The sequence below is a fragment of the Pleurodeles waltl genome, chromosome 12 (genome assembly GCF_031143425.1).
Source record: "Pleurodeles waltl isolate 20211129_DDA chromosome 12, aPleWal1.hap1.20221129, whole genome shotgun sequence".
Taxonomy (NCBI): domain Eukaryota; kingdom Metazoa; phylum Chordata; class Amphibia; order Caudata; family Salamandridae; genus Pleurodeles; species Pleurodeles waltl.
In genome coordinates, this window is record NC_090451.1 from 662,372,466 (window position 1) to 662,393,071 (window position 20,606).

General features: G+C 40.9%; 1 protein-coding gene across 1 annotated transcript in view; it reads left to right on the top strand.

The window, feature by feature from the left end:
- The window catches only part of TRIM46 (tripartite motif containing 46), a 120,682-nt gene that overhangs the window by 47,420 nt on the left and 52,656 nt on the right, over positions 1 to 20,606 (top strand). The window contains exons 2-6 of the mRNA XM_069218421.1: positions 7,029 to 7,284; positions 7,685 to 8,028; positions 11,111 to 11,254; positions 12,312 to 12,407; positions 14,162 to 14,415. Coding sequence (XP_069074522.1) covers positions 7,029 to 7,284; positions 7,685 to 8,028; positions 11,111 to 11,254; positions 12,312 to 12,407; positions 14,162 to 14,415 — 1,094 coding nt within the window. The remainder of the gene's footprint in view (positions 1 to 7,028; positions 7,285 to 7,684; positions 8,029 to 11,110; positions 11,255 to 12,311; positions 12,408 to 14,161; positions 14,416 to 20,606) is intronic.

Sequence of the window (20,606 nt, forward strand, 5' to 3'; positions counted from 1 at the left end):
TTTCCAGCTAGTAAAATATTTCCATCGCATATGTTAGTCTCGCTAAATAAACAAATACAAAATACATTGTGAATGGCTGATCTGCTGCAAGTGTCGGTCAGCTACACAACATGTCCAAGTGGTTCTTCATGCCATTACTTTTTTCCTCCTTATTGGGGGCACTTTTCCAGCTTTGGCTATTGAAAGAGATTGTCCTCACCTCAACCCAAGTGTACCCGGGTTAAAGAGTGATCACTGCACCCAGCTCTCGAAAATCATGAGCAGTAGAGACAGTGCTTAATTTGTAAATAAATAAGAACCAGGGCCCTCACTAGGAGGCCACCCCCTGCCCTTCCCAACATTGCCAACGACAGTACAAACAGAACTACTAACCATCATACATCTACAAATGTGACATTTTAGAATATCCCTGCAGCCATCAAAATCAGTAAACATTCTGGGAGTGAATTATAATGGCAAACTCTTAAAGCAGAACAAAATGAAGTGAGGAAGACTATACGTTTCAGCTCAGATTAGCAAAGATTACTTTTCCATTCCTAGAAACGCCCAATGCAGAAAGCGTACAGAGAACAATATTCTTGTCCAGACGAGAAAGTGCTAACACGCCGTACAGATGGCTGCCAACAACTATACTGCACTGGCTCCAAAAAACACAAAACAGTTGCCAGAGCTATTAGCTTCATCAGTGCTGCCAGCAAATTTGCCATTTCCTGCGGTTTGCTTTGAGGCTGTCTCGAAAAATGAAAGTTGAATTTACAGTATGTATGTATGTGTTATTTGTTTAGCGTGGACTTAGCAGAAAGGCTGCAAAGGACTGTACAGGGTCAAAGGCCTACATACAGTCAGTGATTGGCTGGAGGGCAGCTGGGTTCTGAGAGCAGAAGTGGACTGATACTGCAACATGATGTAGTAGTCTTCTAACCTCTGTGCCTTCAGTACTTTTTGTAAATTGGAGCAATGCTGTGGCAATCCTAATGGACACAGAGATGTTGTTCCAGATTCAGGGTCCTGCTTAGCGGGTCCTGAGGAACCAGGGGGCCTGATGCCGCAATCAAATGTTCAACAGGTAGAAGCCGGACACAGGACACCAGGGACATGCAAATCCAGAAATAGTCAGGAACTGGTAACCCCACACAGTAAAGATATTCCCTTCAAACAAATTTACAAGAAATAGAAGGGCATTTGAGTTTTAGGAAAACAACAGTTTAAATGGTTAGGGTTGGAGAGACAGGCCAACCCTGAAAAACAAGGAGTTCACGTCTCAAGTTACTGTTGGGTTGCAAAATGGTTAAGAAATGTTTCATTCCTGTAGTTGAAAAACATCTGTAACAGTTGGTGGTATTTGGCAGTGGTTTGATATGCTATGGGATGAGCAACCTGGTAATGTACCACTGAAGTGGGGGTAAGTCGTCAGTGTTCATGTGTTTAGTCTCCCTAACATGTTGACATGTTGATGGTGTATCACAGCAAGGTAAGGCTACTACACTTCAACTTTCTTAAAAGTATTCAGTCTTTCCGTGGTGGTCTTTCATTTAGCTAATGGCACCAAACATGGCTCTTCATTAGCTGCTTTTTGATGGACTCAGCTCCACAGCTGACAGAGTGCTGGACCCAGTGGTTTTACCACTACACTACTTGCAATGGCAGAGCAGACTCAAAGGGGACATTTTTGCCACCAGCAGGGTGGAAGATAAATCTGCCATTTCTTGGCATATACTCATTGTTCTCTTCTAAATGAAAATCTTAGTACTTTTTTCGGAACTGATAATGGTACAATAAGTGTTTCCTAGAGATGTTGCACTGAATAAGTTTCTTATTCTTATTTCTTATCTTACCAGCTCACTTGCTCTTGCCTCTGCTTTGCATTGCTTGGAAAATGTTTGTCAGTTCTGCCATAAAAAAAACCAACAGACTCTTAAAAAGTATGCATTTTCTTGTCTCTCTAATGGCAGACTCCCTTAAAAAGTATGTGTTTTCTTTTTTATCTGATGACAGAATTTTCTTTGCTGTATTACACAGCAACTCTAAAGACATGAATCATGAGTTTCCTTCAAATGAACCCTTTCCATTTTTAGGTTGGCTTCTAATGCCTGCCTTTGTGCTTGCAAGGAATAGTCATCGCATGCAGGATTAAGACAGAGGAAGAGCAGGCACAGTGTCAAGCAGAACAGGCACAAACTCTTATACAGAGGCACCTGCAAATGCAGATGTTCTCATGTAAGTATAACTTAAAGTGCTTGTTTAGAGCTTATGGCCTGCCATATTTAGAGACCCCCCACCATGCGGCACAGACCATTTTAAGCAAAGTGCTCCTGTCGCAAGGCGGCTAAAGGTACACATTCCCCCAGGAAGACCTAGATGCCAACAAATGGCCTCAAAAATAGCCTTGTTACCAGGGGAAAGACCCCAGATGACAAACCTCATTTTGCAAATAACTGTGCACACTCTTCCACGGGAGCTGTCGCCAACACCATTACTGTTTATTGTCACTTATATGTGTCTTGACAATACAAGAACTGATTTGCTCTCACTTCTTAAATACATTTTTTCTAGAATATATTTCTTTATTAAGAGAGCCTCTGGACAAAAACTGTTAGCCTCATACCAATATAACACATAAGAGACAGTTTTACCACTAACTATCCTTCCTTTTTTATTGGCTTATGGAAAGCATATGTACACCAAACTATGGGCCAGATGTATCATTATACTTGCAGTAAACACTGGTTGCAATTTGCCACCAGTATTTTTGTGACTAGTATTGAATTTTGAAAACCAACCGATATACTGATGTTGTTCCGTAAAATTCTGAATCGGAATGGGTTACAATCTACACCTACCTAGATAATGTTGGTTAGGAAGGTCACAAATTGCGACTCACTCAGATTGGATACATTCACGGAATTGATGGCCTGCAAGGCTCAGCACACAGCCATGTCTGTGACTGCATTTAAATAAAGAAACAAAGAAACATTTTTTTCAAAGCAGACCTTTTTTTTCCAAAGAAACCAAGCAGCTTTAGTTTTTAATTTTCTTTGGTGTCGGCAGTTGTCCGAAAGACCACTTCCTACTCCCCTCGAACCTTTTTGAACAATTCACAAAGTGGTCCAGAAACTTTACCACCTCCTAAAATGTAACTGATTCGTAGTAAACCCCTATTTTGCAGTCACAAACTCTGATTTGCAGGATAGCATATCTGGCTCTATGTGGATGAAGCAGTATATAATAGTATTGATATGTCTGCAGCCACTTTCTGCTTGCTACTACAGCATCTGTAGCGTGATGGCCTTTATCATTGTAGCTGGGGCACCCTTGAAGCAGTGGTGCCCAGTGCAGGTCCAAGATGAATATTTCCATGCCAGGTTTTCTTGATATCTTCCAGCTATGCAAATGAGTTCCTTCCAGATTCAATGTTCATGGTTTTCTAAACTTTGTGCAGAAAAAGTCAATTATTATAGGTCGACAAATATTACAGGTGTATATCTCTTTAATAACTGAATCCCCAGCAACCATAAAATAAATTATGATATTGCAGTGAAACCGGTAAACCAGGTAAACCAGTTCTCAGGTGTCTTTCTGTGACTGGGACAGAAACAAGTGGACTCAACAATACGACAAAGCTCCTAAAGACTTAAGAAAACGAGGGGAACAAAGATAGGATGTGGGATCGTCATTTAGGTACAAACCAACACCCTTGACGAGGAAGAAGCAACCAAATGTTAGTGACAAGAAACACAACCAATGATAAGCTAGGGTTGACCCAAAGGGCTCTATAGGTCTTTGAATTAACAACAGTGGATCTTTCAACAACAGGTAGCTAAAGATGTAAGCAAGACCTAAAAAGAAAGGAGTTTGCGAGGTGGTCAGACCTCAGTTCCAAGGAGGCCGTAAGGTTACAAACATGTCACAGGCTGTAATCTAGGGAACAGGCTTTTGATCGTAGGACAAGGAAGATACCACTGGAAGATGGAGTTCTGACACTGAAGAAGGTAGGAGGACAAAATATTACAGGGAGTGCAGAATTATTAGGCAAATGAGTATTTTGACCACATCATCTTCTTTATGCATGTTGTCTTACTCCAAGCTGTATAGGCTCGAAAGCCTACTACCAATTAAGCATATTAGGTGATGTGCATCTCTGTAATGAGAAGGGGTGTGGTCTAATGACATCAACACCCTATATCAGGTGTGCATAATTATTAGGCAACTTCCTTTCCTTTGGCAAAATGGGTCAAAAGAAGGACTTGACAGGCTCAGAAAAGTCAAAAATAGTGAGATATCTTGCAGAGGGATGCAGCACTCTTAAAATTGCAAAGCTTCTGAAGCGTGATCATCGAACAATCAAGCGTTTCATTCAAAATAGTCAACAGGGTCGCAAGAAGCGTGTGGAAAAACCAAGGCGCAAAATAACTGCCCATGAACTGAGAAAAGTCAAGCGTGCAGCTGCCACGATGCCACTTGCCACCAGTTTGGCCATATTTCAGAGCTGCAACATCACTGGAGTGCCCAAAAGCACAAGGTGTGCAATACTCAGAGACATGGCCAAGGTAAGAAAGGCTGAAAGACGACCACCACTGAACAAGACACACAAGCTGAAACGTCAAGACTGGGCCAAGAAATATCTCAGGACTGATTTTTCTAAGGTTTTATGGACTGATGAAATGAGAGTGAGTCTTGATGGGCCAGATGGATGGGCCCGTGGCTGGATTGGTAAAGGGCAGAGAGCTCCAGTCCGACTCAGACGCCAGCAAGGTGGAGGTGGAGTACTGGTTTGGGCTGGTATCATCAAAGATGAGCTTGTGGGGCCTTTTCGGGTTGAGGATGGAGTCAAGCTCAACTCCCAGTCCTACTGCCAGTTCCTGGAAGACACCTTCTTCAAGCAGTGGTACAGGAAGAAGTCTGCATCCTTCAAGAAAAACATGATTTTCATGCAGGACAATGCTCCATCACACGCGTCCAAGTACTCCACAGCGTGGCTGGCAAGAAAGGGTATAAAAGAAGGAAATCTAATGACATGGCCTCCTTGTTCACCTGATCTGAACCCCATTGAGAACCTGTGGTCCATCATCAAATGTGAGATGTACAAGGAGGGAAAACAGTACACCTCTCTGAACAGTGTCTGGGAGGCTGTGGTTGCTGCTGCACGCAATGTTGATGGTGAACAGATCAAAACACTGACAGAATCCATGGATGGCAGGCTTTTGAGTGTCCTTGCAAAGAAAGGTGGCTATATTGGTCACTGATTTGTTTTTGTTTTGTTTTTGAATGTTAGAAATGTATATTTGTGAATGTTGAGATGTTATATTGGTTTCACTGGTAATAATAAATAATTGAAATGGGTATATATTTGTTTTTTGTTAAGTTGCCTAATAATTATGCACACCTGATATAGGGTGTTGATGTCATTAGACCACACCCCTTCTCATTACAGAGATGCACATCACCTAATATGCTTAATTGGTAGTAGGCTTTCGAGCCTATATAGCTTGGAGTAAGACAACATGCATAAAGAGGATGATGTGGTCAAAATACTCATTTGCCTAATAATTCTGCACTCCCTGTATTGAGATGAGAACCGACATATCTCCCATACACCATTTCAAACTGAGCTGTCTGCAGTGCTCTCAAGCTTCACAGATTCCTCCTTGAGTGGTTCAGTGGTGTAGAGACTTTTGTTGCATTCTGGTCTTTGCAGTCTATATATCATAATAATAATGGGGCCTTCTGGACTACAGGTTCCACAATTCAAAGACACAACCTGGCCTAGGTGGGCCACTCACCCATGGACTTGGCTTCACTGAGACCTCTGTGTCATGGAGACCATAAAGGATTGTGAGGCCTGCTCTATTTGTAGTAAGTGGATTTCAAACCTCACTGGTACCCGTGACCCTCTGAAATCAGTCTTACTTCTCACATTGGGTAAATAAAGTAGTTATAAATTGCCTCACGTGCACCTATAATTCATCTGCAATCTGCTAAACAGACTTTCAAATTCTGGCAGGGCATGCACAGCCTTTTATGCTTCTGAGAAAAGAGAAGTGCATATTCAAAACCAGAGAGATTGAGTATCTTAGGCACATTTTATCTGAACAAGGTGTTAAGCCTAAACCAGGATTAGTAAAAAGTATTCCAGAAGCACCTGCTTCTAAGACCAAAGAACAACTTTGTCTTTCTTGGGGTTGTGTGAGTTCTATGCAAAATTTTTGAAAAACTTTGCTAAGACCATTGAATGTTTTATATCGGTGCTTAAGAATAAGGCAACTTTCCATTGGTCAAGTGAATGCAATAGAGTGTTTGAACAAGTTAAATGTGATATCATTAATGCTCCTGTTTTACTGCCTTTTTTGGAAACTAAAGAAACAATTGTGACGGTGGATGCTTGTGAGTATGGTCTGGGTGCAGTTTTAACACAAATATCAAGTGATGGACATGAGAGCACTATTGGAGTTGCTTCAAGAACCTTGCGTTTAGTAGAACGTAAATATTCAGTGATTGAGAAAAAACTTTTGGCTTGTGTGTGGAGAAGTTTAAACAATATTTAGGGGCAGGCATTTTCGTTTAAAGACTGATCATCGACCTTTAGTTGAAATACTGTCTGGAAGGAAAATTAAACATTCTATAGCTCGCATAGCTAGGTTGTCAGCTAAATGTTTGAAATTCAATTTTTCTGTTGAATATATTCCTGGAGGTAAGAACTGTAGGGCAGACTGCCTTTCTCGATTACCCATTACTGAAGAAGATGAACTGGAATGGGAAACTGAAATTGAGGAATGCTTTGTAGCCTGTATCAATCAGTGTGATAAAAATTTGGATGAGAATGCATGGATTGAATCAGTACAGAAGGATAAATTGCTAGTGGAGGTGATGCATTTGGTAAGGTCTCGTTGGCCCAAAGAGATAAAATTGTTACCTGAGCTGCAACCTTATTGGAATTGTGATAACTCCCTAAAACTACTCCTTCTGGCAATCTGTGGCCACATGAGTCTCTCTAATTACTGTTCTTGACCTTTCACCTCTCACCTTCACAGACAAGCATGAAGAACATGGAGCCTGAGCTGATGTGCCCGGTGTGCAAGGAGATGTACAAGCAGCCCCTGATCCTTCCATGCCTGCACAACGTGTGCCACCTCTGTGCCAGTGAGATCCTGGTACAGCATGGATACATCTGCTGTGACCCCAACTCTGAACCCACCTCACCTGCTTCCTCGCCCGCCACAAGGAGTCCACGCATGGGCAGGAGGGTGGTGCCCAAACCCGACCGCCTCGACCGTCTCATTAAGTCAGGTGAGCCAAGGGGTGGGAGGAGAATACACCATTGACAGGTCTCCTGAGCTGGCACTCAAGTTGCCTGAAGTGGGAAGGCAGTGCCCAAATGTGAGAAATCAGTTGCCTGCTTTAGCATTGGTCATCACGTTAGGAGACGAATAAGCCTTTTCATGACAGGCAAGACAGTTCGGTCACATGGAAGGAAGTATAGTTTCCATCCACTCTTTCGCCCAGCCATACTTCTGTATATCGTCCGTCCATCCATCTGTTTGCCCATCCATCCATCATCAACTACTTCCACCAACCGGCTGTAAAACACCAACCCATCTTTCCTCTTTAGTCCCTTCAACCAGGTATCTTAACATCCAAATAGCAATTCTCAGTGGATACCATCTAATGGTCTTCTCTTCTCTAACAGGGTTTGGCACGTACCCCGGAAGGAAGCGGGGGGCTGCCCAAACACAGACAGTGATCTTTCCATGCCCAGCCTGCCAGAGAGACGTGGACTTGGGTGAGCGTGGCCTGGGTAACCTCTTCCGGAATCTGACCCTGGAGCGCATTGTCGAGCGATACAGACAGACAGTCAACATTAGTACCACCATCATCTGTCAATTCTGCAAGCCACCTCAACAGGAGGCCACCAAGGGGTGTACCGAGTGTCGATCCAGCTTCTGCAATGAGTGCTTCAAGCTCTACCACCCATGGGGCACCCAAAAGGCACAGCACGAGCCCACGCCACCCACTCTCACCTTCCGGCCCAAGGTATGAACCTGTGCTACATGTCCTCATCTTTAGCCACCAAATTCACAAGCCCAAGACCACAATGCCTCCTTCACATGCATGCCAAGGCAGCTCGACACAACATTCTGGGCACAATCAAATGCCCATGCTCCCCAAAGGTACATGTCCACCCCTCTCAAAACCACGGCATTAACATATGCCCCTTAAATACATCTTAAGGTATAAGCCCACGTCATTCAACTAAAATCCAGGCTGGTGATACCTGTCCTCACGTTCAAATCCAATGCATGAGAGTGTGTACATTTATTTTACTTTTTAGTGTTTTGTGTTTGTATGTATAACACTTGCACCTCTCGAAAATCACTTCAGGGCACTGAGAGTGTCAAGGGGTAACAAAGCTTGGCAAGCTACTAGGCCTGGCCTTTTGGTCTATTGACTTTGTCAATGCCTTTTGCCAATGCCTTTTACCAATGCCATGCAGCATCGCTAAAAATAAAAAATAAATGTTGATGCTGTGCGTCATAGGCAATATAGAAAGAAAAGAGCAAATGAAAGTGCAATGATGTGAACACACCCATGCACAAGTATGTGTCAACTATGCTTGCGAATGCATGATAATGTATATGGATGAACGCATGATGATGTAAGCACATATGCGTCACTGCACAAGCTCAAGCTCAGGCACCATTTTCTTTTATTAGTGTTTCTCAGCTGCTCATACGCACCTCCTGTTCTGTAAAAAAAAAAAAATGTAAATGTTGCTTTTCACATTTTTGGAAGGCCTAGCAGATGCTATTGGCAGCCAGGCCATTAGTTTTTCAATTTGTTTTTTGCACATTTATGTATTTTGTTTAATTTAGCACTCTAAGATGACATCCCTCAACTTAGAACAGTAATTAAAAAACAAAATGGCGGCCATATCAACCCATAGGCATGCGGTTATAGTATCACGCTGGACCTCCGTAGCTTCAAGTTGCATTAGTGCACATGCATCTGCCATATTTTTTTGTTTTTCCTTTATCTTTCTTTTTTTGCCAAAACAAAAAATATTGGCAAAGCTGTAAATCAAAAAAGCAAGGGGTCTTAGCTTTGCCTATCCATTGTTCTTTTCTTCGTGAGCTGTGAGAGTACTGTTTTTTTCATTCTGGGCACCCCCAGTGGATATGAAAGGTTTAGTAACCAGTGGTGGCAGCTTAGAAAAATGCAACACAAGGCAGTTCATAAACAAAATACTGACCCATTGGCAACCAGATTTCAATGATGTCAGATAAGCTGGTGTACGACCAGCTTGTATCAGGAGAAACTGATCCAAAGGTGGCAGGAGCAGATGAGTGACAGGCTCATTCTTCAATCATGGTCTCAGTTTGCTGATAATCAATGTACTCTTTTGAATATTAGGACGAGCTGATAGATTCACCCTATAAAATAAGACTCTTTGGCTTTAAAAGATTGTTTTTAGGTGTTCAGCTGCAGTTTTGGTTTATGGCAGTCTGCATTATGTAACATCGCACACTGAAAAAACCCAATATAAGTAATAGAAAAACATTGCAATGTTGAGGGCTCCTTTGAATGCAATAGAGTGGCTCGGGGCTAATAATAGTTGTTAAAGACCTTCTGCTCCAACATTCCATTGCTTCTCTTATTGTCGTTCTCTGTGTGCTTTAGAATATTCTACCCTAAATAGTTAGAATATTTAAACAGAATTACAGCCCTTATGCCATGGGCTATACTGGCTTTTGAAGGCCATCTCCTTCTCTACTCCACTTACGGCTTGGGCTTATAATTTGGTTTGGTGCCTTTAACAACTGTTGTAGCCCTTGGCTAGATATAATGCTCAATTACAACACTGCAATGTTGAGAGGTCCATTGGATACAATGTAGAGTAATGGATGGAATATAGGCCTTCTGTTCCAACATTTCAGTGCTTATTGTTTTGCTTCTCCTTGATTAAGACCTGCCTTATAGTCCTTATGCCTAGAGTTACACAAGTTGTTATTTCTGCCTTGTTATAGGCCTACACCTCTAGCTCCCACCTATAACTCAGGAGAGGGGCTTTAAAAACTGAGTATCGGTCCCAATGGTGGGCTATAAGGCTGCAGTAAAATGGACGAAGAACTATCGTCAGAAACACATCAGATGTGTGGCAAATCACAGTTGTACAAAGGGAAGTGCACTGCATTCGCTAGCAAACTGCTGGTGACAAGGAACCAGGAAGATAAGTCTCGAACATGCAAGATGGACAGAGACTTACTCTCATAAAGGTTCCTTTTCAAATTCTGGATTTTGAGTCACTCTTCATTCAATGCAGAATACATTTCATAGTGGCAGTCAAGTCCTAGTTCTGGCACCAATTCTTACCAATTTTGGCAGAAGTTTCAGCCCACCCACAATGAAAACTAGGGTTAGTTGAAGCTGTTTGGTTTTAGGTATGAATTTTGCAGAAGTACGGCTATCAAGAGCAGAATTAACACACTTATTAAAGTCTTCTAAACTTCACTGCCAAAAGAGCTTCTGGCGCATAGTAAGCGGCCTGGGATAGGGTTCCTAACTGGAATGTGGTCCAGGCTATGGGGTACAAGAACGTTGTGGGACACTAATATTGTGGACAAGATATGTAAAGGTAAGTGCATATTGGGATGTATGGATTTACTATTCTTAACTCTATGTCCATATACCTTGAAGATACATTGTCATGGAACATAGATTTGGAATTACGTGTAGAAATTCTATACACACTTACCTTTCAATATTTCGTCTCTCAGTATTATGTCTACAATATTAGTACCCCATGATATTTTGTAGTCAATATTCAGGATCTCCAATGAGACAGGTTATATGATAAGGATCTGATGAGTAATTTTCAATTAAATTCATGGGCCTGGGAGTCTTATCTAAAGATAACAGGGTGACTGGAAGGACATAGGGTCCTACACACTGCAGTTGTGTCATAAGTGGTAGGGGAGACCTTGTCCAGTTCTACCTGGGGGAACCAATATTACAGGTGTCTATTTACATCATCTAGCGCCCCATTTAAAATTTTAAACTTACTGATAGATGCTGTTCCCAGCTTCCACTAACCCTCTACTATCACCCTCTGATACAGGGATTATTGTGCCCAGAGCACAAGGAGGAGGTGTCGCACTACTGCAAGACTTGCCAGCGATTGGTGTGCCAGCTCTGCCGGGTCCGAAGGACGCACACAGGGCACAAGATCACACCTGTCATAAGTGCCTATCAGGCCCTAAAGGTAAGGCCAGCCTTGTGAGTCTCTTTCCCTCTGCACCCCAAAGGAGAACTCAAGCACTCACTGGTAGCCACGACAGATGCAAGAAGCTCCACGGCCCATGCAGCAGCCACCATGGCAGATGCAGCACTGGACAAGACACATTGAAAAGACACCACAGCAAGAGCATTATATACCATGATACATTTAAGATCCGCCATAACACATTGATCTTCCGCTCCAATATGTACAGCAGCACAAAAGAGATTGTCAGCCCCAAAATCTAAGTATTTTGGAGGAGACTTCTTAAAATTGGCCTGAAATGTGCATGGTTTTACTGTAATTTTATTATGTCAACATAAAACAATATAAAACCTATTATTTTCAAAGGACAAGCTAAGGGTCTTATTTAGGTTTTGGAAAAGAGGGTACTCCTTCGCAAACCCATCTTTTTCATGGCCTATTTAGAGACAGACAGTAAGTATTCCATCAAGAACCCCTCCTTTAGCCCACAACGGAATACTTCCTCCAATGAGACGACGGACTAGGGGCCATCAGAGGATGGACATTACACCATACACTCTACTAAGGATGGACTGAGTAATGCCTTTGTCATGTCCGTCCTATGGACAGCTCTCAATTTGGTGGACTAGTAAAGTACTGGTCGGCCAAACTATATCTCAGGTCCTAAGTCTACCCAATGTTCTCACAGATGTGAGCTAATTTCCTGAAATTATTGGGGACCATTGCATGACAGAGCACAGAGCCACAGTTAAGGATGTAACATGACAAACACGTTTACTGCTAAACCACAGCATTTGTCTTCAAGCCTAATGAAATAAGAAAGCGCTTTGTCAATTACATGGCAGAGAACAGTGTCTCCATGATCATATGGATACTTGTGAGCTCATGATATCCAAATAAACAGTATCTCACTGCTGAAGAAATATCTCAGGTAGCACTCTGGTGGCTGACAGAACACCCTGCCTCATCCCTGATGACATCATATATTAAGACACATTCCTTTATTATGACAGATGCCCACCTGTTTGCCGGCTCACCCTATTTTTCTCACTTGCAGGAGAAGCTAACACGAAGCCTCACCTACATCCTGGCCAACCAAGACACAGTCCACAACCAGATTAGTGAACTGGAAGATATAGTCAAACACACCGAGGTGAGAGGAGCTTGTGGTGATGTATGGAAAATAGTGTGCCTCAATAGGAGGCTGTGCATTTTGTAGGACTTCTCTGCAGCACTTGCGAGAGGAAGAGTGGGAAAGATACTTGTGAGATGGACGTGATATACATTTTAAACATTTTGCATACTGAATACCTCTGTGACATCAACTGTTATTTTTTTAACTTTCTTTAGCTTTTTCTGAAGTTGTAGGAATTTTCTTTATAGCTTTTTTCTGAACTTAACAACATCCAGTCTAGGGACTAGCTTTGCTTTGCTCATAAGGTTCTAAAACTTTAAAGTACATTGCAAATGAGCCATAGGAGACAGGAGTGACAGAGAGAGGAGAGAGAGAGAGGAGTTAAACAAGAATACTCACCGGCTTTCTGTAGGAGCATCCCCCTGGAACTAGACTCATAACATTTGCCCCAAGCACCTTTGCATTACTCAGAAGCTCTTGGATTTCTTTGAATTTTCAAGATTGTATTTTGACATTTTCTGAAAATCTGACGAATAAATGAAACAATTTTTTAGAAAAAAAATACCCAAGGTTCCTTCTTTAATGCAGAGCGCCATTTTTCAGGATTATACTAAAAGCAGTAGTGAAGACAACCGAGGTGGAGGGAGGTGGTTGATTTCCTTAGGATGAGAATGTGTGAACTGACGAAACCTTGAGTAGAACTCTGGTCTCTTCCAATACCAAAACCATCGCTCTGGAAGTTAGGCATGATCTCTTTCGAAACAATCATGAATTGGTCATGTGTCCGTACTGAGTGTAGGCAGTTCAGCCTGTGGAGGTTCTAAGGAGTCACAGTGAAAGTATGTAGAAAATGAGCCAGCTACTGATTATTGGTACCACCTTCCATCATGTGCTTTGTAGTTTAAAAGCTACCATCTGTCACAATAAGTCCCAAAATCCAAGCAGGCATCAAGAAAAGCAACACTCTGGAGTTTCTATTGTTTGTGATTGTTATAGATGCAGGACTGGAGGAAAAATAACTATTTTTTCGAGGTCCTGGTTGGCCTGTTTAATAGGTTTCCAGCAGAAAAAGTACATGTCTTCTACTGTACTATGCTGTACCTTTTTGTATTGTAACAAATATCAAATAGTTGGGTGAGTTTTCGACTATTGTCAAATATGGAGAACAGGATTATCTTCTGCAAACCAGCATCCTAAACCTGATAAATGCACTTTGAAAAGACAATAAAGACTGTTTTGTTTATTATACACACCAGTACAACGTGTGTAAATGAAAAGTGAAAGCTCTACCATAACACATAACAATATGCAATGACTGCATTTTAAATTGTTAAATTAGAACATACTAACAAAAGAAGAGTTTTTTCTTTAATTCTGATGACCTATTTTACCTGCACCAGCCCTATCTTTTTGGCTGGAACAATGACTGGATATCAGCCAAATGCCTACTCAAAATTAAAGTCTGGTACACTGCTAAGATCTCTAGTTATTTTGGGCATAAATTAAGGCAATCCCACAAAGCCGGTGAGCAGAGGAAGTTGGAATTCAATAGATAATGTCTGTAGGGAGACACGGTCCCATTTCAAGGTGCCCAGTGGACTGCAATTCCAGATCAATTCCACGGAGGTGGCTGGACAGGGACACAATGTGAGGTTAACAAGGCAGTATCTCTGCTACCTTAAGTTCTCAGGTTTGTAGGCTCTAAGCACGCCAAGGCTGTACTGGTAGTGGGCCCGGAGCCACAATTTAACTTGTCTATTTCTTTTGGCCAGGTGAATGGAGCAAAGGCCAAAGACGAGGTGACACACCTGATCCGAAGCCTTTGTGCAGTGCTGGAGGAAAAGCAGGCAGCACTGCTGCAGGCCATTGAGGAGTGCCAGCAGGAGCGGCTGTCCAACCTGAATGCCCAGATCCAGGAACACAGGAGCATGCTGGAGAACTCGGGCATGGTGGGCTACACCCACGAGGTGCTGAAGGAGACTGACCACCCCTGTTTCGTGCAGGTTGCCAAACAGCTACATAACAGGTAAAGGCACTTGCTTGCAAATCCGCGAGAGCGACACTCAGCTATAGGATTAATATTAGTTTTCGTTGCACAACATGTACAAGGGCCAAAAGATATAGAGATCAGACGATGCAGGGATTTACAGGGCAGCGCTGTCCATGGCGTGGTTTTTGCCTTGAATAATTAATGATCTGTGGAATTTTCATGTAATATGTATATCGGGGTGTCTATTTTACTTAGGCTAAGTCTTTATACAATAAGCATAAGCAATGTAATTCTCTCATGAGAAAGGCAAAGTCCCCCTGTTATCTTTTATGGTCAGTCAATTAAATTACATACAGAAACTCTGATTACCTTGAAGAATGACTAAGCAGTAAATATGAATAGACAATAAAGTATCCATCATAAATACATGCTAATTCCCATAACCCCAACTATTATTCAAATTGCTATCAATAGACAGTGAGAGATTATTTTTATTATGGTGTGTCCATGATGTGGCTTGTAAATTACATTTGTTCTGAAGAAGGCGACTTAAGTGCAGAAACGTTTATAGATATGAATTTCTCAGAAGGCATGATGGAGTTTGGATTGATTAAATTGCTATTATATTAATCTCTTGTAGTCTAAGGACTAGGTTGTGTTGGATGTATGGGTTCACGTTCCTTGGGTGTCTGCCTACAGGCTTGTTGTTTGAAAATTTGGTACCATTCTTTATATAAAATATAGGGAAGTATAACTCCTGAATGGTTAAGAAAATGCACTTGTTTTAAATATTTATCTTCTTTAAGATTAAATATATGGCGTTTGTACTTTTAAAACATTTTTTGATTCTTTGTAATCTTTGTCCTAGAGATGTTGACAGCTCTTATTTTAGAGTAACCTCACCCAATGTACAGTGATATTCTTGGTTCGAAATTAATGTGATGGGTGCTTTTCGTATTGTTGGCGTTGACAACACTGTACAGGGTTCGACAGTTACATGGGCTGATAGACATGTTGATCACCAGCTGTAGGCGTCAAATGGCGCATGGGCTATCACATACTGGAGCAATAGTTGCGATGGCCAACTCTTGTACTTATGTGCATCCACATATAGAGGCTAGCGAGGGCAATACTCTGATACAGAGGCCTGCAGGTGCATTGGTAAAGAGATGCAGGGACATTGAGTAGCCAAGATGTATAGACAACAGTTTAGTACAGGTGTCTGTGCCTACAGGTGCCCAAGGCACTATGCCCTATATTTATATGAAGCAGTGTTCACCTATTTGAGCCCATGAGTGAGAGAAATTATTTTCTTCTAATGTGACCTTCATGTAAATCCGCTTTTGTTGTCATGCCAATATTTTGGATAGGATGGCCATTATAGGTACATATATAAACATACCTATAGTTTATAATATTGGAAACAAATGCAGTCATTGAGGTCTGGGGATAGGCAAGGACAGTGTCGGTCAGATACAGGGCCTAATATGTACGTGCAAAGGTGCCAACATTTACAGGGTTCAACTGGAAGTTGGGTTGATGGCAATTAATAAAAGCCAATTTTGCAGTATCCACTAAAAGGGCAGCTAATTATATGACCGTACACCACCCCAATACCTGAACATCTCTACCAAGTATTGTGTGCTCTTCAATAATATTCAATAAAAGCTTTCTCTGAGAGTGCCTTCTCAGCCAGACGCCAGACCCAGATCATATCAAATAAACATGGGAGGTTTGCTTTCGACGCTAGCTGCCATGATTGTTGAGGCTTCGTTGTGTCTGACAAGCTACAATTTGCCCCTCATTTATACAAGCACAAATTACAATGGTTCTGGCTATCACATTCGTAAAGTGCAAGAATGGTATTGAAGTGGCTTCTTAGAGCTGAGAGTGGAGCAGCGCCAGACCTTTGGTATCCAATTACTAGGGTAGTGACTAGGCACGAGACACTCTCACCCTTTTCCTCACTATACATAATCGAGATTGGGATTACTACCAGGGAGATGCTGGTCTCAGTTTCACAAAAGCCCCCTCCCTCCACAACAAACACCATTGGCTAGATCACGGAATATCTGTATGATGACACAGTGGATTAATACAAGTGTCACCTACCTCTGGAGTTAAGCCCTAAGCATCTGATTTTTTTCCTGGGCCAGCTCTGAGCTCTTTGTTTTTTATTCTTGGGGCACTTTGCACTTCAGCATTCATAATTATTTTGCACAAAATGCATCCAAGCCACATTTGTTTCCTCTTTTCCCACTTTTTGGTGATTTTAAAAGGAAGCAGGGTTTATAAATTCCCCTGGAGGGAAACAAGAAATCATGCAAAATATATAAAAATGTTGTTTTTGTTAGAAAAACGAGAAATAAAAGTTCTGAGCAAGAAAGCATATGGCTTTTTCTCTTTAAAATGTCACCAACAAACGCTTCATTGTGCTAAGAACACAATCTTTCCAGCTTTAAAAAACAAACAGATTTGTAATGAAAAACCATGGTTTTTCCATTTTTCTAACTGGTCTATTTTTCTAATTTTTGAGGTTTTAATCTACTTGCAGTTTGTGATGGAAACAGGTGTGAAACCATGGAAGAACCAGGAAAGATATAAATAATTTGTGAAAAAGACAAAATTCAACAAGCAGTCATTTATGTAGATTGCTCACAGTTTTCCAGATAACAACATTTTTATTTTCATTAAAGCAAAAAAAGAATGAAAATAAGTAGGTCAAATTGCAATTGATGACAGCATATTCATCTGCATTTTTTGCTCGAATGCCTGATTCACAAAAGTAACAAACCATTAAGTCTCTCAGATCCTTCTGATCGCAAGGATATATTGTGGTGTCTGGTTGTCCTAAATTAGCCTATACCAAGAGCAAACAACCGAGCTGCAGCTTCTAATTATTTTTCATTGGCTACCAGCTGTTCATCAATTCATATGCTAAAAACTAATGAATGAAAAATGGGTATGAAGGAACCTTATTTAGTTTTTAAATTTGCACAAGATATTAAGTGTAAAAATAATGGGGGATATGTATATCTCTGAATATAAGGTCACCCGTACAACCATGTGATTCAGATGGCATTTTGCTAAATGTGTTCTTTATTGCACACTGGCTTACATTTGGAAGCCTAAACACAGAGAAATCCAGTTTGTAATAACAAATGTTTCACCATTCTGTGTTCTCACACTTTTCCTGATAAAAAGGGCACCTCTGCTGTGTAGCTGGACCTAGCATATGCAACAGGAAAAGATCCAGAATTTCCAGCAGTGAAATTGGACTGCTTAAGCCAACATCCTATGAATTTTAAGAGGGATGACTCCCTGCCTTGAAATATTCTTGAAAAACTAAGCCGCTGTTGGTGGACTTTGTATTCTTTGACTTTATCTTTGGATATTTTAATTATGGTTCAGATGTCAGCGTCGCAGCTGAAAAGTGAAGAGAAGTTTTCTCAAACCCAGGTCTATTTGCGCAAGTAGACTGTGATGTCAAATGTTCCTCACTGTGGGGCCCTTTTGCCTGTTCTCCTAGAACCCTGACTTTGTTATAGTCCGGGCCATTGGAATTATGCAATTGTGTGGCTGCAGTGATTTTCGCATAATTACAGATTTGCCACATTTGCTACATAATCCATCATCTGTGGCATAATATGTAGATTTAAAAGAAAACTTTTTTTTGTTTCTAGCCAATATGGTTCAAAGCTCACTATAAATGCAGCACATGCGTTGATGCACGCAGTGGAAGGTCCTTTGCAAAGCTACATAATTGTTGCTATATTGCTATTCTTGAGTGTTAAACTGGTACAAATGAGGTCCAACAATGCCCAGACAATAGTAACAAGTTTTAAAATTACAAAATAATGAAGTAATACTATCACACAATTTACTGCATTATGTGGCATAATTTGCCTTTTCTTGCTGCATAATTTACTCAACCCTGCAACATAATTTAACCCTCACCCACTGCATAATTCAAGTGACCCTGGTTATAGTATTACACTTGTAAAACCTGTGTTGATTTTTATCTTTCTGCTTCTAAGGTTTCTCAGAAGATGAGTTACAACTGAAATTCCTGTCTTGTAATAGGATTTATGCAACAGAAAATCAAGTAAAAATTGGAGAACCACCAGCAGTAATTGTAGTCCCAGCATACATCCCAAAAACCTCTCTCTCTAAAATAATAATCATAGTCTTATTCAGTAGTACTACAGTTCACCGATGAGCACAATTTTCCATTAATAGCAGACTTCTACAAATGATTTTCAGATCGCTCTAATTCGGCATAATGCATTGCTAAGAGTTTGAGCCAACCAGGGCTGTGCAAAGTTCCATAGTTTGACGTCATGTAACATTATGTATTTTTTTTTTACTTCAAAAGCTACCCGAAGTGCAAAGCTCACATAGTTTAAGAAATGCAAAAAAGTCCCCGTTCTCTAGTGAGAAATGTCCATCTGCCATTCAAGGTCAAAGGACACTGCTCTCCAATCGCAGCATTACTTTGTTTTTGTGCGCTTCATAGAGGTCAGCTTTCAGGCAAATAATTTTTTTTAAAAAAAATGTGATTAGATCACTTATTGTGCACCAAAATATAATACAATTTAATACGATAAAGTACTTAAGTAGCAAAAAACTTGATACAGTCCAGTACCAAACAGTATAGTATGCAGGCGGAACTACAAGAAAAATGGGTGCTTGAGACAATCTTGAAGAACTTGCAAGAGCTCAAGGACATCCAGCGAAATGAGATAGCCATGATTAACCGAAGGGTGGACAAAACTGACAAAGCAATCGGGCAGATTTCATCGTGTTTCCAAGAATTAGAGTGGAGAGTATCAGATTTGGAAGATCTCTGCGTGGTATGGGACTCTGAGCTTGTTAACATCCAGAAAAACCTGACTAACTCTCGAAATAAAAATGGAAGAGATGGAAAACTATGCAAGGAGGTCAAACCTCTAATTGGTTTTTTTTTTAATTATTTTTTTTATTATCAGGATTTGGAACTCTGAAGAGATCCACATGTATAATGATACAAAACAATATAAATAAATAATAAATTAATACATTTTCTAACAATAAATAAAACTCCAGACCATCAATTCACTAAAAAATACTTCACACATTACGAGAACTATCAATAAATGGCAATATTTAATCTTGATATGACATGGATTTATCCTCCTACTACAGACGCAGATTCTAGCATTCTAAGAGTCCCCACTCAACTAAATTAAGGGTCATGCCCCTCCCTTCCTTCTTCTGATAAATCTCTCTATATAAACAGGACAACATAAAATTTTATGGGCAATCGGGAGGCCTCTCCTCCCTCAAAGCCCCTGAAAAAACTATAAAAGACCGCTGCAGTCCCTGCGATATTTCATTTCCACGCACGGGCCCAAGAGGCGATCTAAACACAAGAGATCAATATAACTGCAGGAAAGTTTGAAAAAATGTAAAAGTCCTGAAACAAAATCTTTCATTAGGGGATTTATAACATAAGTCTAGAGACTCTCTCTATAAGATCTAATATTTAACTGCAGATAGAGGGGTTTCAACCATAATTTTCTCTTAGCGGCTAAAACTGGGCAGACAAATTAAATATGCTTACAATTCTGTACCCCACCTTGATACAAGTCACAATAATTAGTAACACCATCCTATTTGGAAATTGAATCCCTAAGAGGTACTCTATCGAGTATAATAAGTATAAAAAAATCGCCTCACACCGTGTGGGAGATTCCAAGTCAGGTAAGGTTGAACCACTTTCAGAGACACTGACTTGATTAAATTCTTCAGTCCTCTTTTAGGGCAGCACGACTCAAGGTCCATCGAAAAGCCTTTGGACCATGTCATCTCCTTCAAGATTTTTTTTAGGATTAAAAGATTAAAAGGGGAGTTGAAGTAATGAGGTCCGGGTCCAGCTCTAAAAGCTGGATAGCATGGGTGTAATTTCTAAAAAACCTGGATTTTCCTCTCAAATTATTAAAAATGTAATTAAAAGCCAAGTTTCTCAGTGTAGATTCCTTACTGTGTATAAGGCAGTGTACCCTGGCCTCAAGGCCCTGCACAAAGATATTCTTGATACCAAATTCAAGCCTTAGAGCTGCCCCCAAGGCTGAATTATTGCAGGAAGTCAAGCGTCTTAGAATCTGGCCTTCTGTCTTGTCAAGAAAGTCCCATTTTTCTATATCTATGCATTTTATCACATACAGAAGGGTAGCTGGGATCTTAAC